General features: G+C 42.1%; 1 protein-coding gene across 2 annotated transcripts in view; it reads left to right on the forward strand.

Annotated features, from left to right (window-relative positions):
* The window catches only part of FBXO42 (F-box protein 42), a 92,246-nt gene that overhangs the window by 47,545 nt on the left and 18,252 nt on the right, over window positions 1-26,449 (forward strand). Inside the window, exons 2-4 of one of the 2 annotated variants that reach the window (XM_045804285.2) lie at window positions 445-717; window positions 2,762-2,878; window positions 11,697-11,831. In XM_045804285.2, coding sequence (XP_045660241.2) covers window positions 468-717; window positions 2,762-2,878; window positions 11,697-11,831 — 502 coding nt within the window. In that variant the 5' untranslated portion in view covers window positions 445-467. The remainder of the gene's footprint in view (window positions 1-444; window positions 718-2,761; window positions 2,879-11,696; window positions 11,832-26,449) is intronic. The other variant, XM_045804287.2, reaches the window with a different exon arrangement.

Below are 26,449 nucleotides of genomic sequence, written 5' to 3' on the forward strand. Positions count from 1 at the left end.
TTCTTAGAACATTTGTTTTCCTTTTAAGTGAATTGTCTTGCATAAAAGCTAGAAAAACTTTTTTAATCCACATCCTCAGAATGTTATTACTCTTTATAGGACCCACAGTTTGTTTTTCTCTTGAAGTTTGAGGTCTTGAATCATGCCAAGGGAGTCTAGTTGCTATCCCCTTTGCGGTCTGTCAGTCAGAAACTTGCCTTAGAGGAGCTGTTACAGAACTGTCTTCACAATCAGAAGTCTTTAGGGATTTGTTAGATATTTGGGATGGGCTTGGTATTTGAGCTCTACCTGTCAAATGGGGGGTGTGTGCTCACAGCTAGTGTGGGAAAGTGCTAAGGAACAGATTTCATATGGAGAGTCTAAAAGCATGTGCTGCTTGGATGTGTGTGCCTGAGTTGTTTCAGAGCTTCTGACAGTGTATACTGATGTTTGTTCATTTCCCAGCATAGCTGTTTGAGTGGAATGTCATGGCCAGCTCCTCGGACAGTGAAGATGACAGTTTCATGGCTGTGGACCAAGAAGAAGCTGTGCTGGAAGGGACAATGGAGCAGGATGAGGAGCCCCACCCAGCGCTGGAGGCCGAAGAGACGAGACATAACAGGTCCATGTCTGAACTGCCAGAAGAGGTTTTGGAGTATATCTTGTCCTTTCTTTCACCATACCAGGAGCACAAAACTGCAGCCCTTGTCTGCAAACAGTGGTATCGACTTATCAAAGGTACTGTGGACAGTGGAAAGGCTTATTTATTTATTTAAAATATGTTTTAATGATTTATTTTTGAACTCCCAATTTCATTTTTCCCTTTCTCCCGTAAATGTACTGTGGTTCTAAAATTTAGTGTGAGACAATTAACTCTGTGCATTTTCCTTTTCTCTTAATCCTGGTTAGTCTTATGAATAGCTTGAATTTTGTGATATTTGATCCAACTTGCAGTTTTAAAACAGATTCTTTTTCTGCATATTCTTAGAGTTGATCTGGTAAATTGTATTGTTCTTGAACTGGCACAGTAAGGATGGATATGGGGTAACGAACGAACAGTATAGCGAATGTTAATATACCTCTTTCTGTTGTTGGACAGTATAGTGACTGCTTTCCTGTCCTCACAGCAGAATGCGGATTAGGTGAAGAAAGGGAGTGTGAGGCATAGTTAAGTAATTTACCCAAGGTCACACAGGTAGTAAATGGGGGATCAAAGATTCACATTCAGGCAGTCTAGCTTTAGAGTCCATGTTCTTTATGAGGATATCATTTTGTTTCTTAAAGTAGCTAATTGTGGCAAATGTGGGATTGTGCAAGCATTTACTGCTTAATTTTAGCGTAAGCAGTACAGGCTCAATGCATATCTTTTACATTTAAAAATGAGTTTCTCCTGTTTTTCTACTATTTTCTAATCAAGATTTCAACTTTGGCTAAATGTTATAGTTACTAGGTGTATTGTATTTTTAATTAATAGATAGCAGTTAATCAGTTTCATTACATTTTTTTTTAAGACTTATTTATTTATTAGAGAGAGAGGGGTTGGGGCGCCTAGGTGGCGCAGTCGTTGAGCGTCTGCCTTCAGCTCAGGGTGTGATCCTGGCGTTCCGGGATCGAGCCCCACATCAGGCTCCTCCACTAGGAGCCTGCTTCTTCCTCTCCCACTCCCCCTGCTTGTGTTCCCTCTCTCGCTGGCTGTCTCTATCTCTGTCAAATAAATAAATAAAATCTTTTAAAAAAAAATGATACGTTCTTTCAAAGTGTAACATAATTTGTTGTACTCTTCATTCAAAATGTTGCTCTTTGAAATAAGATAATCATTTCATGTGTTAAAAAGATAGATTGTTCCAGAAACATGAAGCTCTCACTTTAAAAAAAAGATAGCATGTATTTTTTAGAGTGGTTTTAGGTTCACAGCAAAATTTAGCAGAAAGTTCAGTGATTTCCCATATACCCCGTCTTCCCCAAATCTACAGCCTCCCCTACTATCAAGATCCCCCAGCAGAGTGGTACCTTTGTTACAGTTGGTGAACCTCATGGACATATCATCACCCAAGTTCCATTGTTTACATTAGGGTGTACATTCTGTGGGTTTGAACAAATGTATAATAACACATATCCACCATTATAGTAAAAGCTCTTACTTTTTAAAATTGCTTTCCCTAGTTAGAAATTCATAATTCATAACTCCCTGTAAGCTAATTATTATCTTTTTGTTTAAGATGGAATATGCTTGGTTGCCATGGTTTAACCGTAGATATTTATGAATGCCTGTTATTTATATTCCAGACACTGTTTTACCATGCGCATTCTCACAAAGCTCAATTATCCCCGAGCCCCTTTGCTGTGGAGTAAATAATACCAATTATTTTATTTTATTTATTTATTTATTTTTTAAGTAAACTCTGTGCCCATTGTGGGGCTCAAACTCATGACCCCGAGATCAAGAGTCGCATGCTCTGCCAACTGAGCCAGGTGCCCCTAACAATTATTTAATGTGTTGCCTCATGGTGTGTCTTAAAGGGGAGTGGAGTTACGGTGTGAGCTAATTTTGTAACCTCGAGCTTTGTAACACTTAACCTCCCTGAACCTTGGTAAAGTAAAAGGATCGGATCTTCTAGTTTTGAAATTCTGTTTTCTTTCTTTGAATAAAAAATCAGAGAAATTTGGAGTTCCTCTGAGAAACTTAGATCTTATAAAAGTGGTAGGACAGTTAATAGACGCAGTTTTAATAATTTGAATAGTAAAATATCCTGGCTGAGGGCTTTGTTACTTTTGTCTTTAGGTGTAGCCCACCAGTGTTACCACGGTTTCATAAAGGCTGTCCAGGAAGGACACATTCAGTGGGAGAGTCGGACGTACCCTTACCCTGGAACCCCGATCACGCAGCGGTTCTCACACAGTAAGTATTTACCGTGAGAGCAGAGGCCACCCTGCCTGTGGTCATGTTTCTAAAAATTACTTTGGAGGCATGTATTTTGTTTGACTTTTTAATGAAGAGAATGCAAAGTGAGGATTTATATTAACTTTATAATTAGAATCAGGGACGAGTGTGAGCCTAGGAATGGCATAGGTACCTTGGTATAATTGTTTATTTGGATTTTTCTAGTATCTGCTCCAAAGAGGTCAAGGTATTATCTGAGACTTGAACATCTGACATGAGGTCAGAGGAAAACAAAGGAAAGGAGTGCACAGGGATATTTCTGAGATCCTACTTCAGGAGTAGCCAGAGCTCAGCACTAAGTCTTAAAATAATTCTTTATTTTAACATAGTATATGTTTAGCGAACACTGAATTTGACTGGGGTCACACAAAAATTTTGAACATGAAGGGTATTAATTATAAAATACAAATGCTCTGGCAGTTTAGAAGTAATTTAGAGTTTTTAAAATCATTCTAGAATTAACTCTCCATTGTAATTGATTTTTGTAGACATGATTTTATTCTATTAGTGATTCGTACCTTCATCAAAATGAGATGTGTTATATCTTAGGCCAGGTATATTATTAATGTTTCTTCATCAGAAAGCTTGTTGGTGAGGGGACTCTTAGAAAGTTTCTCATAATCACAGCTTTAATTATATTACTTCCCTGTTCAGAAACCTTCAGTGCCTGTCCATTGCTTATAAGATAAAAGCTAAACTTGGTCCTATGTTCAGAGACCTCTTGAATTTGATCCGTCTCCAGGTTTACCACTTCATTTCCCAGCTTTTCCCAGGAGTGCTCCTCTTCTAGGCCGTCGCTTTGCCATACTCGTTTCTTCCTCGCTGCAGTATTCCCATCCACTTAGCTGAAGCCTGCCTTTCCTTGAAGACTCAGCAGGAGTTCTAGCTTCTTCATGAAACCTCTCCACTCTTAGCTCATAGAAAAGTTTTTCCTGTTCTGAGCCTATGTTGTTGTCTGGAATACTAATTTTGGTACTTTTTGATACTCTTTGATACTAATACTAATTTTGATCTCTAATTTTTTTTTTAAGATTTTATTTATTTACTTAGAGCACAAGTGGGGGATGGGGAGAGTCAGAGGGAGAGGGAGAAGCAGCTTCCCCACTGAGCAGGGAGCCTGATGAGGGGCTCGATCCCACGACCCCAAGATCATGACCTGAGCCGAAGACAGACGCCCAACCAACTGAGCCATTGAGGTGCCCCTTTAATTAAATTTTTCATTTTAATTCCAGTATAGTTGATTAGTTTCAGATGTCCAGTGGTTATTCCAGAATTCTGTAAATCACCCAGTGCTTGTCATAATAAGTATATATATTTTGAACTCTTGAGGAGAAGGAGAGTGTATTGGTTATTCATGTTGCATAAAAATTACCACAACACTTACAGCTTAAAACAACATTTCTTATCTTACAGAGTTCCTGAGGGTCAGGAATTTGGGAGTGCTTTAGATGAGGTTGCAGTCAGTCTGTCAGCAAGGGCTGTAGTCACCTGAAGGCTTGACTAGGACCCAGGGGATCTGCTGCCAAACCCCCTCAAGTAACTGTTGACAGGAGGCTTCCGTTCTTTAGGACTTGGACCTCTGCATAGAGCTGCTAATTACTTGGCAGCTGGCTTCCCACAGAACGAATGAACTGAGAGAGAGACAGACAGACACCAAGCCAGAAGCCATGGTGTCTTTTCCAACCTCATCTCTGAAGTGAAAACCGACTTTTCTGCTCACTTCTATTGGTCACACAGAGATTGACCAGCGGTGTAAATACCAGGAAGTGAGGACCATTGGAGGCTGGCTGCCCCAGACTATATATTGTACTCACTTCCAGAGGAGAATTCAGTCCATAATTATAATTTATCGTTATCTTTGAACTGGGTCTAGATAGATCAAAGGAACAGGCCGAGCTATTGCTGTGTTTTCAGTTCTCTAGAGGAGCTATTTTTACTTGTCCTGTCATAAACCCCCTAAGACAGTAGATCTCAAAGTGTGATTCCTGGACTTCTGGGGAGGAGGGCATCTGTGAGACCCTTTCAGGGGTCTGCAAAGTCAGAACTGGTTTTGTTTACTTTAATACCCCTGCCTTGAGGCTTGCATAGGCCGCAGCAGTTTTACCCAGCATTGCTTTTGCACCATTAGTGCAAACAACACAGTGAAAAGGGCCCTTAACAGCAACTACTGGAAAATACTCCAAACCTAGCGACTAGTACTGCCTGTACTATTAGTACTGCTATTACCACACTACCACCACCTCATCTTCCTCCTCCCCCTCCTCCTCCTTCTCCTGCTCCTCTCTCCCTCCTCCTTCTCAGTATTATTACCTCAGACGTAGTTTTGAAAGGGTCTGGAATGTTTCAGAAGTATAGGCTGTGGGGCGCCTGGGTAGCGCAGTCGTTAAAGCGTCTGCCTTCGGCTCAGGGCGTGATCCTGGTGTGCCGGGATCGAGTCCCACATCAGGCTCCTCTGCTATGAGCCTGCTTCTTCCTCTCCCACTCCCCCTGCTGTGTTCCCTCTCTCGCTGGCTGTCTCTCTCTGTCAAATATATAAATAAAATCTTTAAAAAAAAAAAAAAAGAAGTATAGGCTGTAAATGAATCCTTGCCAAGAATATTTAATGAAATTACAGAAGAATCCATGCTAGGTCCAGTATTTATTATTAAGAGGGGTCAACTTCAGTTACCTGCAGATATTTGGAATAAGAAGTGGAGATGGGGTTTCTAAAGACAGTTTTCATATGGTTTTTTAAACAAGTAGTTTTAGAACCATAGGTCAGGGAAATGGAGTGAATCTGGGTGAAGTAGAAAACAAACTGTCAAGTATTCAGAGGTGAATAATTGTCATAGCAACAGTTCAGCTTTCTAATGAGAGAAGAAAAAAATATTTTTCCATTAACTAGCTTTGGAAAGAGTATCACCACAGAATAGAGATAGTTATTTGAAGGGGAAATAGAGAGGAAAAGTACAGTGAGTAAGCTCACAGAAATTCAGAGGTTAGTGGGTTCCGATACGTGTTTTTACCTTAAATTTTTTTTTCATATTTTCACTTGAAAGCCAAGGAAAGGTGCCATAGATTTTTTAAAAAGGAGTCTGTGTCTCATTTCCTCTCAGCCCATCTCTCATTGTTCCCTTTCTCTCTGCATACTAACTGGCAGACGGAAAAGGACTGTTACACAGAAATGGTCATTTTCAGAATAGGTCAAAAACCAGGAATTCCTTCAGTGTCTTTCTTTAGCTCCTTCCTCTTCCTACTGTGTGTTTCTCCCCAGAACCCAATTTTATTTCTTATTTCTGACTCACGTTGAGCTCCAGGTCTGCATGTCCAGCTCTTTGCTCATATTGCCTCAGAGAGACACAGATGCTTCCTATGTCACCAGCTACCAGTGGCATTTAGTAGTTGCCCCCAGATGTTCTGCTCTCCATAATGTAGTTAATGGTATTATCATTCTGTCAGTTACACATGCTTGAATTCTTGGATTTATCCTCCGTTCTTCTCTTTCCTTCAGCAACAAAAGTGAAATCTTGTTGATTCCGTCCATCTCTGCAATCTCTCTCATATCTTTCCTTATTTTTCCCATTACTCACGTTTATGAGCTAATCGTTCCATCTTTTCTAAATCTTTTCTAAATGGTCTTCTTTTTCTCTGTCTTCATCTGAACCTGCACTAGACACTGTTGGCACCCATCTCCGAAACTGGGAACAGTGCCACCTCCTAGGGCATTTGGAAATATGTAAGGTCGTTCATTGCTCATTTGCTTGACTGGAAAGCACTGCATGCCTTTAGTAGGCAAGGACCAGGAATGCTCGCTGTCCTGCGGTAAATGGGACGCTCCTACACAAGGAGAATGGACCTGCCTAAAATGATAGGAGCCCCGTCCGGAACTGCTGCAAGTCTGAAACCTCAAACCAGTCTTGTTGCTCCTCTGCCAAAAAACCTCAGCCTTTCCACACTGCATGCAGAAGTTTCCACTCCCCCTGACCTTCAGGGCCCCACCATACTCCTTCAGCCTGAATCTCTGCCACATCCTCACACAGCTCGGCTCCACCCACATGAGACTCCCTTCCTGCCTTCATGGCCTTGCTTGGATGCCCCACTGCCTTCTCCCTTTCCCTCCCGTTCCTTTTTTGGCCCTGGACTTGTTTGCCCCTAGACTTGTTTGTCCCTTGTTAATGGATTGAAAATATTCTGTCCTGTAACACCCACCTCAGAGATAAAGCCAAAAGCCACGTTCTTCATAAACTCCTCCCACATTTCCTGCCATGGGGATTAAGCTCTTTTCTTCCTCTGCTTGTACACCCTTAAAACACTCTTCTTGCCTTCCTCGTGCTGTTTATTACCATCTGTCTGTTGCCATAATTCTCTGTCAGAGAGGCTGTATACAAAAGAAGAACTTTAAACTTGAGAAGTAAGTTCCTTGGCTCTTCTTTTTTTTATTTTTATTTAACAAATTTTTTAAAAAAGATTTTATTTGACAGAGAGAGAGAACACAAGCAGGCGGAGCTGCAGGCAGAGGGAGAAGCAGGCTCCCTGCTGAGCAGAGAGTCCGACGTGGGGCTTAATCCCACGGCCCTGGGATCATGACGTGAGCCGAAGGCAGACGTTCAACCAACTGAGCCACCCAGGCACCCCTTTAACAAATTTTTTTTTATTTGTAAGTAATCTCTCCAGCCCAACATAGGGCTTGAGCTCATGATCAAGAGTCACACACTCCACCGACTGAGCCAGACAGGCGCCCCTCCTTGGTTCTTCTAACCCACAGTTTTCTCATCTGTAAAATGTAAAACAAATTCTGTTTATGCCACAGGGTTGCTAGGAAATTTAATCAAGGAAACACTTGTAAAAATATTTTTTAAACTGCAAAGTGATAGGGTGATGAAGATGTCTCCTCCACAATCTACTGGAGGACAAGCAGGTTCCAGGTCTTAGACATCCATGCACCTTTCACAACACTTGGCTCATAGTTGAAATCTATTGAATTCTGTGAAATTAAGTGTCACAAAGATGGAGCAGTACAGCTTCTTTCCTGTGTAGAAGCCTGGGACAAAAATGAAGCCAGCTTTCCTAGGTTTTTGGCGAGTATGTGCATGACCAGTCGTGTAAGCCTTGACTAACAGAGAATGCCCTTTTCAGATTGATGTAGGGATCTGTTAGAGTACCCAGCATCATTGCTTTTAGTGTTTAGGTTCAGGCTGCAAATAGGGTCAGGTCATTTCCTACCCATGCTAGTAGTGCTCCTGCAGTAGCTAGCAGGCCCAAACTGGATAACCAGCCTCGCTTGTTCCATAGTTACGTAATTACAGGCCTTATCAAATCTGTCCTGGCTTGTAGACGTGAGACACATGACAGCATAGTCTCTTTAAGCATGGGATAAATGCCTCAGGACCTTTCCCTGGAAACAAGTGGAAAACAAAAGAGAATTTAACGTTTGAATGTGCAAAGTTTGGAGTTCAGTGAACATTTCTTGGGTGGCTCCCAGGCATCATGGGAAATATGAAACAACTGGAAGACCTTGCGCTGGAGAGGATTATACTACACTAGGCAAGTGTTCGGATGCTGAAGAACTGCTTGCTTGCCGTGTTAATGTGAACATTTGACTTGCCTTTGAGTAGGGATTATTAATAGTAACTGGAAATAGATGTCTTGCAATAGTTGTGCATGGAGCAATCAAACCATTTCAGAAGATTTGAAGAGATTGAGCAATTAGAATAAACATTCTTAATGTTATTTCTTAGCAGAATATTCATATTGTACTATGAACTATAACTTTTGTATCGCACATTCCAGTGGTCTAGATGTTCTGAAAAGAAAATGTGCTGTTTGGGTGGAGAACGTTGGTAAAAGGGAAATGACTACTTGAGCACTGGTATTTGCTTAAATTCTTAATTTTTTCTAAGAGGCTCATTGAACTTGTTGGGTCTCCCCACCCCCACCCATACCACCGTGTAGGTGTCTTAAATAAAAATAGACAATAAACAAAAGTTTAGTAGGATGCTTAAAAATATTTGAGTGTATTATTGATGGCTATTTTCTCATTCCATTATATCTGAGTTCTAAACATAGCTGCCTGAATTGACTCCCTTCCTCTTGTTGCTAGTTCACTGATAGGCATTGAGAATACAGTGTGTGTGAAACTTGTCATTTCAGTCCTGCTAGGTTTTGCAGAGTTTGGGCTGTGCCTTCCTCTTCCAGAAACCTTTGTTTGCTCAAAGAGAAGCAGGAAAATGCCGATTGCCTTAGTTTAGTATAGGATTAAAATACATGTGGCAAGGACCCATGGGGCCCAGCTGTTGGCTGGGTTTTCAACCCAAATAGAGAAGAAGAATGTTTGCTACCTCTTTGAAAAATAAAGAGCACTGTGATCTTTTGCTGTATGAAGGAAACAGCTGCCGAGAGTTGATCTTTGAAGAATGGTGAGACATAACTGAGCCCTCGACTCTCTTAGTTATGTATTTGTCTTATTAAACATTGTTATAATGGACACAAATTAAGGCTTCAGAAGCCATAGGACATTGCTAATTTCTGTTCTGTAAGTATGGGTTACCAAGAGGGAAAGAATGTTCTTTCGAGCCTGGCACCAGTTGATTCAGTTCAAAATTTCAGTCCCATTTGTTGGAGTGGCTAGTTGAAGACAGATGCGAGAAGACCGAGATACTGAAGCTCAGCTCCTTTCCTGGAGATTGAAATGCGGCTCCAGCGGTTATGCTCTTTGTCTAATGTCAGCTAAACTTTGTCCTTTGTTATTTGCAGGTCTTAACAATCTGAAATATGAGCAGTGGAGTTTCATAGGATTTTACGTCTTCTTTGGGGGGAGGGGTTACTTCTTAATGGACTTTCTTGTTGGGATGTGGATTTTAAAACTGGTATAGATTTGAAGTTAAAAGTTTAAAGGCAAAGAAAGTGGAAAGTGTAAGATCACTTAAATCTTCATATACCATTGTAGTGTGTTTGTTAATTTGAAAAGTCTGCATCTCCATTATCTCACAGTGTCAGAGGTCAGATGATTTGGATCTGTGCCTTCCACTGGCTGAGATGACCAGGTGTAAGTGGCAGGACACACTGCTTGTAGTACCTCATAACTCCTGCAGTTTTCTGACATGGCCTTCCTAGCATAGTGATTCCTTAAAGGGTCTGTGAGGCAGGCTGGGTTAAGAAAAAAAGGGGGAGTCATTCCCAGAGCTAGTGCGTGTCACAGAGGTAATGATAGCAGAGGCACTTCCCTTTTTCTGACCATGAATAAGTGGTAGCAGAGTTCAGAAGGCCTCTTACAAACAGGTACTAAATTGCACTAGACCTGCAAATAAGCTAGCCGATCACTGAGACGAGGCTGTAGTGGATTGAATCTCCGAGTTTTTTTCCCCTTTCCCCTGCCTCGTCTGGGACACTTAACTGTTCCAGCCTAGTTTCACATAAACATTGAGAGGTCTTTTTTTTCCCCACCAGTATGCATGAAATGAATGGAAAGGAGAGTTTTGCTCGGCCCTCTTCCTGAGATCCAAGATGGTAAATGCAGGACTGTAAGGCGTGGGGTCATCTTTTTCAAAGGATAGAGACTAAATGAGCATTTTAGTGCGAAGCAAGGTGGCAGTGCCTCTCATCTAGACTCTGGCTCTGGTCCTCCTGGTTTTGGGGGAACAGCCCAGCCCTTCTTACAGTCCTCGCCCCTTTGCTTTGGAGTGGTGCCCATCAGTGAGGCGTGCATAATCATCTGATTGAAACGGCTCTTCTCAGAGACCTTGGTGCTTTGTAAATGTTACTTACTGTGCTGGTTTTCCATTCAGCACCAGTCAGCCTGTGTTGGTGGCTTTGGGATGTGCCTAGGGAGTTAAAGACTTCCGTGCTTTTCTCTCAGTTGCTTTGGGACCAACCGTAATACTTCTGCAGTCCCTGAGCTACTTTGATCTTTGTGTGTGGTTACTTCGTGGCATTGATTAAAATTGTTTTCTGTCATGTTCTTCATATAAAGACATGCTTCAGGTTTCATTTGAAAGCGGAAACAGTAAGAGCAGGGCTGCAGAAGAGAAGTGGGAGTACTCGAGTGCACCCGTTAGCACTGACTCTGCCTAGCCCTAGAGCATAATGATGCAGATTTAGATTAATTATGCAGCTGTACTGAAATTTTACTTGTTGAGCACCCTTAATCTGAATTCCTGTGTGCTCTTGCTGGAGTGATACTGTCTTATTTAATGATGACATTGTCAATTTGCTTAGTGTGCTCAGAAATAACATTTCCATAGCTGTTTTCTGGGCTTTTATTATATTTTTATTTTTTTAAAGTTTATTTATTTATTTTTAGTAATCGCTACCAGCTAATGTGGGGCCCAAACTCATGACCCCGGGATCAAGAGTCGCATGCTCCTCCAACTGAGTTGGCCAGGTGCCCCTCTCTGGGCCTTATTTTAAAGAGTAATTTGAAGGGGCCTGGGTGGCTCAGTTGGTTAAGCTTCTGCCTTTGACTTAGGTCGTGATCACGGGGTCCTGGGATCGAACCCCACATCGGGCTCCCTGCTCAGTGGGGAGCCTGCTTCTCCCTCTCCCTCTGCCACTACTCCCTACTTGCGCTCGCTCGCTCTCTCTGTCAAATGAATAAGTAAAATCTTAAAAAAAAAAAAAAAAGAGAAATGTGATATTAACCAATCTGAAGATAAGAGGCTGGTTATAGAAAGATGGTACCTGGCAACAGAGTTGTAGAACGAGTGAAATAATTGATCCTTGAAAGATATGGGCTATAATTATGGTGCCAGAGGGGCTTCAGAGTTAAACATCAGCTGTGCATTTATTGTTTTCTTTCTAGGTGCATGCTATTACGATGCTAATCAGTCTATGTATGTGTTTGGAGGCTGTACCCAGAGCAGCTGCAATGCTGCCTTCAATGACCTCTGGAGACTTGACCTAAATAGCAAAGAGTGGATCCGACCTTTGGCTTCAGGTAAGAAGTAAAATGCTGATCTTTGCCCTCTTACCAGGTAACTCCCTTCGCATGGTAATTCTATCTGGCTGTTTTGGTATTGGTCTCTGGTACTGGGGCCCCAGGCCCTTTGTCAGATCTTCTGTGTAAATGCCAAAAGTGATGTGTTTGTATAAGGTCTTTGAAATAAAAATTAAAAAAAAAAAAAAAAAAGCTTTATCCTGAGTATTGGTGCCCTGCCAGAATTCCTCTACTACTGTGTGAATTCATTTGTGTGGTTTTCTCAAGTGCTTGCACTGGTGCGATATGCTTTTTGGTATGAAGTTGAAGTAAGAGCAGAAACACCGCATCGTGAGAACTATAGTTGACTGACAGGAGCTGTTGTCCCAGGGCTAAGATCCCTGAATGAATATCTTTTGTTGTCGCCAGCTCAGATATTTGGGGAGTGTATGGAACATGCCTCTGCTGGTTACTCTTAACAATTCAGGAGTGTGGGAAGATTCTCGAGTAGGTGCATTCCTGCACAGTGCCACCATGCCAAAATTCTAGCAAAAAGAAACTGTTTTCTCCTTTTTGACCTAACCTTTCTTGGGGCGGGTGGGGGATTTGTTTTTGCACTCTTGAGGCAGGATAGTTTGAAAAGGCATAGCCGTAATATTGAAGGAGCTGGTGTTATGGAGAAATAGAGCCCACTAAGCATTAAGTATTCAGCTAGATTTATTGGCAAGCTTTTCCCAGACATTCGTTTGGCTTTTCAAGGTTGGAATTCACTCTAGGACTAAGGAGACTGAGGTTTTCCTTGAGTAGATTCTTTACTCATTTAGGTCTTGATTTACTACTTTGATTGATAGGAAGCGACTTGGTACAGTAGAAAGGGCCCTGGTCTAAGAGTGAAGAGACCTGAGTTTCGTTTCCTGGCATAATAGCCAATTCTCCATGTATCTATGAACAGGTGACTGCATCTCTCTGGGACAAATATGGAGTAGGACTAGATGATTCTATTTTCCAGTGGGTTGGGAAGGCTAGTTTATGCTTCACTTTTTTTCTGTAATGACTTCTATGAATGTCTAGGTCAGGGACTTAAAACCTTTTCATGAGATGAAGCTACATTTTGCTCCCCCAAAACTGTAAGTTCCTGTTCCTTCCCCTGCAATTGGCAAACATAGGAGGCAGGAACCTACTGACAGCGGGTACTCACAGGTGGGATTGGGGTTTGAAAGTGAAAACAGTAAGTGTTTATTTATTAATTATTTTCTTTATTAAAATCATTCTTTATTAAAATCATTAGAAAGATGACCAAGTGTTCATCTTTTAAAAATTTTGAAAGTTGGTACTATTTTAGGGCCCTCGGAATTGTGTACTTTGGAGAGTTTTCTTTTCTAGCCCTTTGTCCCCTGTTGTACTTTGTGCAATATTGATTAATATTTGGAATCAGAGATTCTAAAATATAGAAGTCTTCTTCAGCTTAATTATCCTGTTGCCACTGTACTGGGTGTCCAGATCCCATTTCAGAGCAGCTTTGATTAGTCCAATCACAAAATACTAATACCATCTTTCTCTGTTTTGTAACCAAGCTTTATGCCTTTGATAATTTGACATGGGTGCTGCTCTTTCTTCTAGAAGTAGAGCTCTGGGCTGTGGGACCTTCATAGCCTATTGCTAACTACTGTGCTTATTTTTCCTTATTTCTCCCCGTAAGGTAGACCTGGGACTTTTTTTAAAAACCACTAAGACTATGTTTTGAAATCCCCAAGGTAGACGTATCAGAGAAATAACTGACTTTCAGAATACAGTGTTAGGGGCGCCCGGGTGGCTCTGTTGGTTAAGCATCCAGCTCTTGGTTATGGCTCAGGTCATGATCTCAGGGTCATGAGATTGAGCCCCCGTATCAGGCTTCATGCTCAGTGATGGGAATCTGCTTGAGATTGTCTCTCCCATTCCCTCTCCCCTACTCTTGTGCACATGCATGCACGTTCTCTCTCTCAAATAAAAATCTTTCAAAAAAATAAAATAAAAAATAAAAATACAACGTTAGACTGTTGCCTTTTATAAAACATAGAAACTCCTGAAGGTTTAATTTTCTAATAGAGTGTCTCAAAGAATCTGCTGGTCACTTCACTCTAATCTACAATTAAAGCCTAGTTTTAAAGGGGGAAAAACAGCTATTTGAAATGTCTACTTTTTAAACAAACAAACAAGCACTAGTTTTTAATGAAGAATCCTATGAGATTCTCCTTCAGGCAGAAATCCCATGGGAAGATTGCCTGAGGAAATGTTTCTGTCTGCTGTCATGAGGCCCAACCAAAATTACTTCCTAACTGAAGCATCAGTGAGTCTTTCTGAACAAAACACAGTTATTGATATGCCTTGGTATGCCTGACTCACCCATTTTAGTGCACGGAGGTGGGGAGGTGGGGAGGTTGGAAGGTGGCTGAAGGGAGGGTGCCTGCCACCCTTTGGTGTCAGCTGTGAAGTTTTCTCCCATGTGAACATTCGTAAGCAGTGAGTAGTCGAAACAATAGCCTGAAGTGGGTTCAGTCTTGGGAGGTGTAGCTGCGGAGAAGAGCAGCAGATGAGCGGGAGGGGGCAGTTTCATTTGAGTGGAGAGTTTCTGGAGAGTGCTACTGCATCGAGGGTCTTCTTCCTTGTTTATTTGCTGATACTGCAGATGAGACTGGAGCCTTCTCATTTTGGGTGGTGTCCTAACCCGCTCAGGCTGCCCTAACAAAGTACTGTAGACTAGGGGCTTAAACAGCAGAACTTTATTTCTCATAGTTCTGGAGGCTGGGAGTCCAAGCTCAGGGTGCTGGTGAGGGCTGTCTTCCTGGCTTTCAGACAGGTGCCTTCTTGCTCTGTCCTCACCTGGTAGAGAGAGAGTTCTGGTGTCTCATCCTCTTTTCATAAGAGCACTAGTCCCATTATAAAAGGCTCAACCTTATAACTTCATTAAACCTGATTATCTCCCAAAGGTTCCATCTCCAAAGGCCATCACATTGGTGTTAGGGTTTCAACATACAAATTTTGATAGGACACAATTCAGTCCGTAGCCATTGGAATTAATGTGACTTGCCCCTGAAACCTTGTTGTTAGTTCCTTTTGAAATGATAGAAGTGCTCCATTCTGGAGGGAGTGTGGTAGTGACAAGCATTAGAATGACAGCTCTTATGGCTGAGTGAGACCTCGGGATGCCTGGCTGGCTCAGTTGTAGAACACGTGACTCTTGATCTCAGGGTTGTGAGTTCTACCCCACACTGGGTGTGGAGCCTACTTAAAAAACAAATAAAAACAAACAGGGGCGCCTGGATGGCTCAGTCAGTTAAGCGTCTGCCTTTGGCTCAGGTCATGATCCCAAGGTCCTGGGATGGAGCCCCAGGTCGGACTCCCTGGTCAGCGGGGAGCCTGCTTCTCCCTCTCCTCCCCGCTTTTGCTATCTCTGTCTCTCTCAAATAAATAAATAAAATCCAAAAAAAGAAAAAAAAAAAAGCCCACAACACAACAGCTGAGTGAGACCTACGTACATCTACACCTACCTACCTACAGCTGGTACTTCTCAGACATTCCAGTGAGGTACCTCCTCCTCCCTTTACAGCTGTACTGCGCCCCTCCTCTCATGACGCTTACATTGTATTGGGGGAGAACCAAAAACAAATAGAAAGCATGAAGAAGATAAGTAGTGAGATAGAATAAGAGGGGCAGAGCTACTTTAAACAGGAGGCAACATTCTTTGCTGAGATTTGAAGAATGAAGAATGGAGAGAGTGAGACCAGCATGTGCAAAGACCCTGGGAGAGCAAAGAACAGGACATGTTGGAGGACCTGAAGGCAGACCTTTGTGGGTGTAGCATGATGAACAGGGAGTAGAGTGGCGGAGATGCAGTTGAGATGTAGACAGGAGCCAAATCATTCATACCCCAAGGTCTGGGAGATTTTGAAATTTTAAGCAGAGGAATATTATGATCCAATTTACATTTTAAAGAACACTTTTGCTGCTGTTTAGGAAATGGATCGAAGAAGTCATGAGAACAGTGCAGAGAGACCAACTAGGAGGCCATCACAGTGGTATAGGTGAGAGGAGGTGATGACTTGGACTAGAGTCCTAGTGGTGGAAAGAAAGGGAAGTGGATGAATTTGAGCTGAAATTTTATGATAAAATCGACAGAACTTCTTAATGGATTGGCTATGGGAGGGTAAGAGGGTCAGTCAAGGCTGATTTAGGTTTCAGGTTTGGCAGCTAGGTAGATAGTGGGCCCATTTACTAAAATGGAGAGTAAATATTTGGAAGAAGTTTAAGTTTTGATTTCTTTACACATTTAAGTGGTGGTATCCCATAATTAATTGTTGTGAGAGTTTGACATTTAAAATAGAGTGCCTGCCTTCCCTTAAATGACGCCATAGTCCTTCCTTTTGTTTGGTTAATTGTACTCTCATCCTTCATTTGTTCTGGCAGCAAATACTTATGGATTTCCTGCTCTGTGTCTGGTATTGTTTCAGATGCTGGGGATACATGAGTGAATAAAACAGGCAAAACCCCATTTCTTTTTTTTTTTTTTTTAAGATTTTATTTATTTATTAGACAGAGATAGAGACAGCCAGCGAGAGAAGGAACACAAGCAGTGGGAGTGGGAGAGGAAGAAGCAGGCTCATAGCGGAGGAGCCTGACGTGGGGCTCGATCCCACAACGCCGGGATCACGCCCTGAGCCGAAGGCGGACGCTTAACCGCTGTGCCACCCAGGCGCCCCCAAAACCCCATTTCTAATGGAGATCAAATACAAATGAGGGAAGATAGATATTTAAAATGACAGATAAGGTTGGGCACCTAGGCAGCTCAGTCAGTTCAGTGTCTGACTTTGGTTCGGGTATTGATCTTCGGGTCCTGGGATTGAGCCCCATGTTGGGCTTTGCGCTCAGTGGGGATGCTGCTTGTCCTTCTCCCACTGCCCCCCCCCCCCGCTTATGCTTGCGTGCATTCTCTCTCTCTCTCTCAAATAAATAAAATCGTTTTTAAAAATAGTAAGTAAATGGCAATGTAATACAGTATGTTAGAAGATGATTAAGCTACTGAAGTGAAATGATAGCATGGTAGGGGGTCAGGGATAGGGGGACTAAGCTGGGGTGACCAGGGTAGACCTTCCCAAGGAGGCAACATTAGAACAAAGACTTCATTGGGTAAAAGAAGTGAACCAAATGGATATCTAAGGAAACAACATTACAGAGAGAATAGCCAGTGCAAAGGTCCAGAGGTGGTAGTGTCCAGGGATAGTGAGGAATCAGTGTGACTAGCACAGGTGAAGAAAGGAATGTGTACTAGGACGGGGGGTTGGGCAAATAATGAGGGAAATGTGTCATACGTGTAAGGCTTCCTGGCTGTTGTAGGGACTTTTTCACATTTTTTTGAGTGAAGTGACTGGTCATTTAGGGTTCTGAAAAGACTGTGTAAGAGGAAAAGTGTGGCAATGAGGAGGCCAGCTAAGAAGTGGTAGCAATAATCTAGGTGAGAAATGATGGTGACGTGGACTAGGGTGTTGGCAGGAAGTTAAGAACTGGATGGATTGGACAGAGCCAACAGAATTCACCCATAGTTTGGATGTGGAGTATGAAAGACAGGAGCCAAGGACAACCCTAAGGATTTTTAGCCTGGGCATTTGAAGGAATGGCGTTGCCATTAACTGAGGTGGGCAAGACTGTGGGTGGACAAGGTTGGCAAAGTACAGGAGACGTGAGAAATTCAGTTTGAAACACGTTATTTGAACATCCAGGTGGAGATGTGTCTGAAGTTTTGGGAGACATACAGGCTGGAGACATTTGTCTGGATAGCCCAATGGAAGTTATTAGCATATGGATGGATTTAAAGCCACAAGTCTGGGTGAGCTGGCCAGGGGAGTGAGTGAAGATAGTAGAGGAGGGTAAGTCTGGGACATAGCAGTATGTGGAGGTCAGGAAGGAAAGGGGAAAACAGCAAAAAAAGCAGAAAAGGAGCACCCGAGGAGGTGGGGAAAAACCAGGAGAATGTGGCATCTTGGAAGCCACCATACATGGAAGTGTTTCCAGGAGAGAGGAGATAATCAGCTGGGTCCTGCACGGTGAAGAGGTCAGGTCATTTGAGGACTTAGAATTGTCTTTAAATTTAGTAAAGAGTATTTTCAATAAGAATTGCCTTTAAAGTCAATAAAGAGTATTTTCGATGAGCTATCGATAAGGATGAAAGTGTATTTGGAAAGGTTTCAAGACAATGGGAAGAGAGGAGCGGAAGACAGGAAGCATAAACAGTGCATTCCAGTTTTTGAAATTTTGCTGTAAAAGAGAGCAGAGAAATGAGATGCTAAGTGGAGGGGAATGTAGAATTGAGAGATTTTTTTTTTTTTTAAGATGACAGATTGTATAGCATCTTCATGCTGATGGGAATTATCTAGAGGGAGGAATGGGTGTGGGTGGAGAGGAAGGCTTGTGAGAGCTGTGTCCTCCCGGTGGTGAGAAAGGCAGAGGGGTTGGCCTTGGATGGGAGCATTGACTATTTATCCAAAGGAACAGGAAGCGTTATGTGATTACAGATGCTGGCGGATGGATAGATGTGGGAACTGGTGGAAGTTCTTACTGATTGCTTTATCACTCGGATAAAATAACTGAATGTGGGACAGAACAGAAGCTTTTGGAAATCCTGGAGGGTGATTATGAATGTACAATTGTCTACATTGTAGTCTTTGCCAGACGGTTCGAGGAAGTTGAATGTTCCACTTCTGGTGTTGTACTAAGGGAACACCTTAATTCTTAATCAGCCTGTGTTCCATTCCCAAAGCAACTGCACAGTTCTTGGGATAGGTTCTTCAAAAGACTAATGTTTAAACCGCTGTTTCTAAAATACCCTTTAGTCAGACTGAGGCTAATTTTGGCATCTGTTTAATATATAATGACATCATCAGTCACAGCCTTTTTTGGTTACTTCAAATCACAGTTGAGATTCTCGAGCATACATTTTTACACTTAAAATTGGAGTGTTCTGATTTTCAGAACTTCTTAAACATTAACCCACACCCATTTACAAAAGGGGAACAAATTTCAGGGGCACCTGGGTGGCTCAGTCGGTTGAGCATCTGCCTTTGGCTTGGGTCATGATCCCAGGGTCCTGGGATCGAGCCCCGAATCCAGCTCTTTGCTCAGCAGGGAGCCAGCTTCTCCCTCTCCCTGCCGCTCGCCCTGCTTGTGTTCTCTTTCTCTGTCAAATAAATAAATCTTTTAAAAATGTTTAGGGGCGCCTGGGTGGCACAGTCGTTAAGCGTCTGCCTTCGGCTCAGGGCGTGATCCCGGCGTTCTGGGATCGAGCCCCACATCAGGCTCCTCCGCTAGGAGCCTGCTTCTCCCTCTCCCACTCCCCCTGCTGTGTTCCCTCTCTCGCTGGCTGTCTCTCTGTCAAATAAATAAATAATCTTTAAAAAAAAAAAAAATGTTTAAGGGGGGGGCGCAAATTTCAGTGTTAGAATTTTCCACAGGTAGGAGAGTCGGCACGTGTTAGGGGAAGATTTAAAGCTCGGCCTGTCATCTCTGTTAACCAGTCCCAGAGAACAGTTAACTTTTGCACTATGTTCTCCCAATAGAATCTTCTTGCCCAGTAAATCCTTTTGCTTTTCATTTTCTTCCCTGTCAGTCACACGTGCAATTCCAAGTGATGGCTTACAGTTCAGGACCTTTGTTTTAGAAAACACTCAGGACAGGGATACACAGCCGAGCCATGAGCCATGTGTTCTGGTCTTGGCCTGGCGACTCCTGAGCTGCTTGCCTCTGAAGTTAATCCTTAATCACTTCTGCATTCCCTGGGCTTCGATTTCCTTCTCTGTGAAAGAGGAAGAGACAGGATCACTGTTTGTAAAAATCCCATAGCAGATCACTTTTATCCAAGTCACCTAAAAATACTAAAAATAATAGATTGCTCAACCTCATACCAGACTCACCTTATCTCAAGGGGTTGGGGTTAGAGTGGTGGATCTTTAAAAACAAAACAAAACAGAAAATGTCCCAGTTGATTCTAAACCTAGCTAAATTTGGAAATCCTGGATCCCTGTGTTATCTTTTGGCTTTCTTGTCTGTGACCTCACTTTGTTACCACAGTCTGTTAGGTGAGTGTGTAATGTGCTGCACTCCCTAACTGTTGTTAGGAAGGATGGCTGCTCTGTGCTCTCTTAACTGCTTCTTTGTAGAAAGAGCTTCCTTTTACCCTAGTTAGTGGCCTGCTGTCTGAGGAAACGTGTATGGACACCCTTGAGAGGGTTTTGGGGGTGGAATGTTGGTGGTCTCAGATTCTTTAAACATACTATCTAACCTTCAAAGCAAGCCAATTATATTGGCACTGCTATTATCCCCATTTTACAGATGAGGAAACTGAAGCTTAGAAAATCACCTAGTGGGGCGCCTGGGTGGCACAGCGGTTAATCGTCTGCCTTCGGCTCAGGGCGTGATCCTGGCGTTCCGGGATCGAGTCCCACATCAGGCTCTTCCGCTATGAGCCTGCTTCTTCCTCTCCCACTCCCCCTGCTTGTGTTCCCTCTCTCGCTGGCTGTCTCTCTCTGTCGAATAAATAAATAAAATCTTTAAAAAAAAAAAAAAAGAAAATCACCTAGTAATTTACCTAAGATCACACAGCCAATAAATGATGGAGCAGTGATTGAAACCCAAGATTTTGTCTCTAAAGTCTGTGTTCTTTCTGCGCTACCATGCTATGAGTAGTATTATTTTTTCTATAATTTATTTCACATTACCTATTTTTTAAAACTTTTTAAATAGACTTTATTTTAGAATAGAACAGAGTTCCCATATACCCACACCCAGTTTTGCCTATTAACATCTTGCATTAGTATAGTACATTTATGACAATGAATGAACCAATACTGATACATTATTATTAACTAAAGTTCATACTTTAGTAGATCTTTTCTTGGTTATTAAATGTCTTGATTACCAAAACGTATTAAAATCTGTCCGTGTTGAAAATTCTATATCCTTTATCTACTTGGTCCAACTCATGAGCCTTTTCTGTCCTTTCTTAAAACCCTATAAACCTTTTCTTATTTTAGATAGAGGTCTGAGTGTGTCACTGAGCATAAGCAGTGACTTTCTTTAGAATTCTGGGCTTTCGGGGGCACCTGGGTAGCTCATATGGTTGACCATCTGTTTTAAACTCAGGTCATGATTTCAGGGTCCTGGGATCGAGCCCTGTGTTGGGCTCTGCTCAGGAGGGAGCATGCTTCTCCCTCTCCCTGCCCCCCCCCCCCGGTCAAATAAATAAATAAAATCTTTAAAAAAGAAAAGAATTCTGGACTTTCATATCAGCACTGTTATCCTGTCTGCCTACCACCTTGAGAAGCAGTTTTTGGTTGCTCTTGGGTTTCCTGTGCAGTAAAACTCTCAGACCATCTAGTGTTTCCGGTTTTCTCAAGTATCCACATAACTTCCCCTCCCCCCAACAGCACTTGATGTGTTTTGAGCACAGTAAACTTCATTTTGCATGATGCCTTATCTCTGTGTATCTCCATTGCTATGTAGATTTATTGATTTTACTTTGTGTCTTGAATGAAATTGCAGAAGGCTAATCTTGTGTGGGGGGAACACAAAAGATACTATCCTAGAGTCATTCCTGACTCGTGCCCCATGGATGACACTGTTGGTTTTCAGGATGCTTAGCAGTGCCTTGTACCAGCTCCTGCCCAGTGCATATTGTTTGAATGTTTATTCTCTGTACAGTCAGGATTGGTCTGGTTTCCCAAGTTTTCCAGCCCTTGTAACTTCGAGAAGATTTTGTAAAGGATCTACGGGGTGGCCTTTCTTGGTGGGCAAGGGTTGGGATGGGTCATTTATTAACTTGAAATATCAACTTAAATCCTTGGTGACTACCTTATCCTTTCAAAGCTTAGAGGCTGCCTCATCTCTTTGGGAAATGAACTCCTGGACTGTTGCTTTAATGAATCCTACTTTTCACACAAGCGGTGCCCCTGATAATTTCCTCTATTCCATAATTCTCTCTGGAAGTGGTTATGGGCTATGGATTTTATATTTGATTTGTTGGCTTTTGTGCTGTGTTCCTTTTTTACCTTCTTCCCATTTTAGTAAGGTTTCGAAATCCCTTGTCCCATCTTAAAATGTTCCTTGCTGTTCGTTTGATTTACATGTGTGAGTTATAGCATGATTGCATTTTATTTGAGGACTATGTTCTTAAAGACCTCACATAATGAATTTTCTGGCAGTGGATTGGTGGCCTGTTTACTGGTTAAAGCAGTGGGCGATGCCATGCAACAGTGGTATAAACATGATTGATAGTTCACTATCAGCTCAGATGTTGGCTATTCTTTTTTTCTTAACAATACTTTTTAAAGACCTAATTACATATAGTAAAATGCACATATCTTAAGTACACAACTCAGACCTGTAAAAGTATGTATAGAGGGGCGCCTGGGTGGTGCAGTCGGTTGAACATCCGGCTCTTGGTTTCAGCCCAGGTTGTGATCTCAGAATCCTAGGATCGAGCCCTGCGTCAGGCTCTGCGCTCAGCATGGAGTCTGCTTGAGATTCTCTCTCTCCCTCTGCCCCCACCGCTCTTTCTCAAATAAATAAATCTTAAAAAAAAAAAAAAAAAGTATGTAGGGGCGCCTGGGTGGCTCAGTTGGTTAAATATCTGACTCTTGATTTCAGTTCAGGTCATGCTGTCAGGATTGTAAGATCAAGTCCCACATCGGGCTCTTTGCTGGACGTGGAGCCTGCTTAAGATTCTCTCTCTCCCTTCCCCTCTGCCCCTCTCCCCCCAACACATGTGTGCTCTCTTAAAAAAAAAAAAAAAAAAAAAAGAATACATAAATAAAACTCATTGGGAAAAAAAAAAGTATGTATACAGCCATGTGATTATCACCCAGGTCAAGATACAAAATACTTCTATAACCTCAGAAAGTTCCCTCATGCCCTTTCCTGTCAATACCACTCTCCACAAATCACCTTCTGACTTCTAAGTGATTTGAGATTCATCTTGGTTTCTTTCAGATTCATCCGTGTGGTTGCATTTATCAGTGGTTTATTCCTTCTCATTGCTGTGAATTTTCCATAATGTGAATATACTACTATTTTTTTTAACTCATCCTCCTGTTGATGGATACTTGGGTTATTTCCATTTTGAACATAGTTGCAGTTAACATTCTCATATAAATTTGTGGATGTATCACTCATTTCTTACTTAAGACCTACTTGTCAACTTTAAGAAATATTCTAGGGGTGGCACTTGGCTGGCTCGGTCAGTAGGGCACACAGCTCTTGATCTTGGGATTGTAAGTTCGAGTCCCATATTGGGTATGGAGATTACTTAAAAATAATAATAATAAAAATCTTAAAAAAAAAAAAAGGAAAAGGAATATTCTGAATATGGTGAATATCCCAGAGAGTTCTCTGTTCACTTAGTAGGAAGATCTGATGATATAACCTAAGTATTGTAGAGGGTTGGGGAGGAAAAACTGCTTGTCTAATAATTAAAGGTACTGCTTATAATGAGGGCCTCCCCACCTAAAGTGATGGAAGGAATGTGTTGGGAGAGAGAGGGAGGCTGGTTGGTAACACCATTAAGAGCTTGGTTTTTGTGCCAGGCAAACACAGGTTTGCATCAGATCTCTGTTGCTTCGTAACTGGTGACCCAAATGGGTTATTTAACATCTAATTTGCCTTACCTTTAGAGTGGAGATGGTAATACTTACCTTTCGTAGTTTCTGTTCAGATTGTATCCCATATAGTATTCAGCTGAAGAGGGAATATAGAATCTGATTAAGGTGACACCTTTATATATACTGAAGTACTAGCTACAGAGTGGGGAGTGGTCAGAAGGTATCCTCAAGTTCCCAGAACTTGAAAAGTGATTGCATTCATCCATCTGTATTTATTTTCATGGCTTTATTTGTTGAGTGTTTATGGTCAGTGCTGTCCTAGCTATAGCAAGTACAGGCGTGAACAAGATACAGGGTCTGTTGGGGAAAGACAGACAATAAACCAGTCAATCAATATAAAGAGAACATAAAGCACTAAGAAGAGAATAAGTGGTGGTTCCAAAGAGCAGACGGCATGTTTAAAATAAGCTATAGGGGCGCCAGTGTGGTTCAGTCACACACAAGTCCAAAAGAAGGCCACGCCTGTGCGTCTGATTCTTGATTTCAGCTCACGTCATGATCTCAGGGTCGTGGGATCAAGCCTGGTGTCAGACTCTGTGCTCAGCACGGAATCTGCTTGTCCCTCTCCCTCTGCTCCTCCCCCCTGCTCTTTTGGCTCTCTCTCAAATAAATAAATAAAATCTTTAAAAAAAAAGAAAAGTTATAAACCGTGTCAAGCCAGGACCTCTGTATAGACGCGTGGATTTTTAAAGGAAATCTGATTTATGAAGAGAGAAGTAGCACACTAATGAATTTGGATTCTTTTCACAGTTTGTTACAATTTATTTTTAAGGCCAGTTATGTGTTTTTATTAAGATGATTTGCTTTTGATTAAAATGACTATGAAGTATATTAAACACCTTTCTGTTTTCATGGAAGGAAGGCACCCAGGTGCCCAGCTACCACTTCCATGTGCTAGTCTCTGTGAAGAAGGCAGAGGATATTACTTAAGCTACTGCTTTAAGTTCTTTGTTATATTAGCTCCTTCCTGAACCCTGGACCCGCTCCTGGTTAATCTTCATTATGAGTTGGTGGTTTCTTCTTGTCTCCTCTGGGCATTTGAAGTCTTGGAAACAACCTGGATCTGTGGTGGTCTCGGGGGGTGTGCATGAGAGCAGAGCCAGTGGGTTCCCCTAGGAAAGGAAGGAATCCTTCCTGTTTAGTTCAGAACCTGGGATTTTTCCAGAATACATGCTTTTCTAAGGTGGGTACAACATTCTCTCCTGTTGGAGAGAAGAGTGGGAAAATTTGCATAGCACAAATCTGGGTAAATCTCAGTCTTCCAGAGGAGAGAATAAATAAGATTATACCATATTTCAGTTTGGCTGTCTCCCGCCTGACTAGGATTTTCCTGTTTTGACACCAGGCCAGAAAGTTTATGACTAGCAATGTTGTTTTTACTTCTAAACAGAGCCACTTCAAAGGGTACCCACTCTCCAAACCCCCATTAGAACTGCAATTAACAAGTTATCAGATTAAGCAGACTGTGGACCTCCTCTCTTCCTGGAGAAATTGAATCAAAAGACTACTTAGAAATGGTAACAAGGAACTATTATTGGTTTCATGTTGTTAATTTTTAGCTGATAAGTGCTATCCTATTCATCAGGTGGCCTTTCACTGGGTTTATGTAGAAGTGAAAACAATGCCAGTAGGGAATGTCTTTGTTAATGCCTGTGGCATATGCGGGCATACAGGATCTAAACGTTTCTCATGCCTATTACAAAAGTTCCTCTTGTTTTGGATGTTCTGTAAGTGACCCAAGGAGTGATGTCTTTAAAAAATGTGGGTATAGGGGCTCCTGGGTGGCTCAGTCGTTAGCGTCTACCTTTGGCTCAGGGTGTGATCCCGGTGTTTTGGGATGGGGCCCCACATCGGGCTCCCTGCTGGGAGCCTGTTTCTTCCTCTCCCACTCCTCCTGCTTGTGTTCCCTCTCTCGCTGGCCGTCTCTGTCTGTGTCAAATGAATAAATAAAATCTTTAAAAAAAAATGCGGGTATAATTATAATAATGAAAATGTATGCCCTGAAGCCCGAGACCCAGACAGGCTTTGTCTAATATCAGTGAATTGTTTTGATATCAATCAGTAACTTTCTGGCCATTTTGCAACTGAGGGATGAAATAGTAAAAGAAAAAAAAAATGGCAGTGTAAGGGAGACAAACCAAAAAGTGTTGGAGCTTACCCCTGCTGAGTGACTGGCTGATGCTTCAGGGTAGGTTGTGCTGAACCCCAGCCACTTCTTATCCCAACTCTGGAGGGATCTTTAACCATTTGGTTTCCAGGGTTGGGTTTAGGTCCGCATTTTCATAAGAAATAGTTCTTGCCCTTTAGGATAGTAAAATCTTATTGGGAGACTCTAAATGGATAATTTCAACAGTGTGCCAAGTTCTGGGACTGAAGTAGATTCGGGATGTCCCTTCCCTGTGTACCCCTCCCCTTCCAGGAGGCTAATTAGCCCAGCATGGGAGGGATGTGCTAGCGGAGGTCCCAAAGAAGGCCGTGCCTGTGCAGAAGAATTTAGTGTTCTGCATCCAGTACCAGGTTCTTTGTAACTTAAATCTCTATTTTAGACTGAGTTTAAATGGCGTACTTGACTAGAACTGAGTTCTAGAAAGCCGTGTAGGAGTTCTGTAGTGACTTTGCCAAAGAGTAACTTTATATTTGCTTCCTACTTTGTTTCTGTAAAATAAGCACTATGGTTTTTTATCTTCTGAGAGCATCTCTATAAATGCAAAGACTTATTGTAATTATTATTGGCCACATTGATGGTAAATTGGAAACATTTTCATTATCAGGAGAGAGACTGATATCTGGTCCAGACAGAACCCCTGTGGACCTTGTCTGTGTACTTTGGAGACCATTCTGAATAGTTACTTGTCTTCTAGGTGTTTACAGCCCAAGATAGACTTTATACTCAGGAATTGTAAAATGATCTCAATTTTCCTTTTGTCTCTTCATTCTTGAAACAATAAAACTGTG

Source organism: Ursus americanus, chromosome 33, assembly GCF_024610735.1.
Source record: "Ursus americanus isolate L20-20 chromosome 33, mUrsAme1.1.p, whole genome shotgun sequence".
Taxonomy (NCBI): Eukaryota; Metazoa; Chordata; class Mammalia; order Carnivora; family Ursidae; genus Ursus; species Ursus americanus.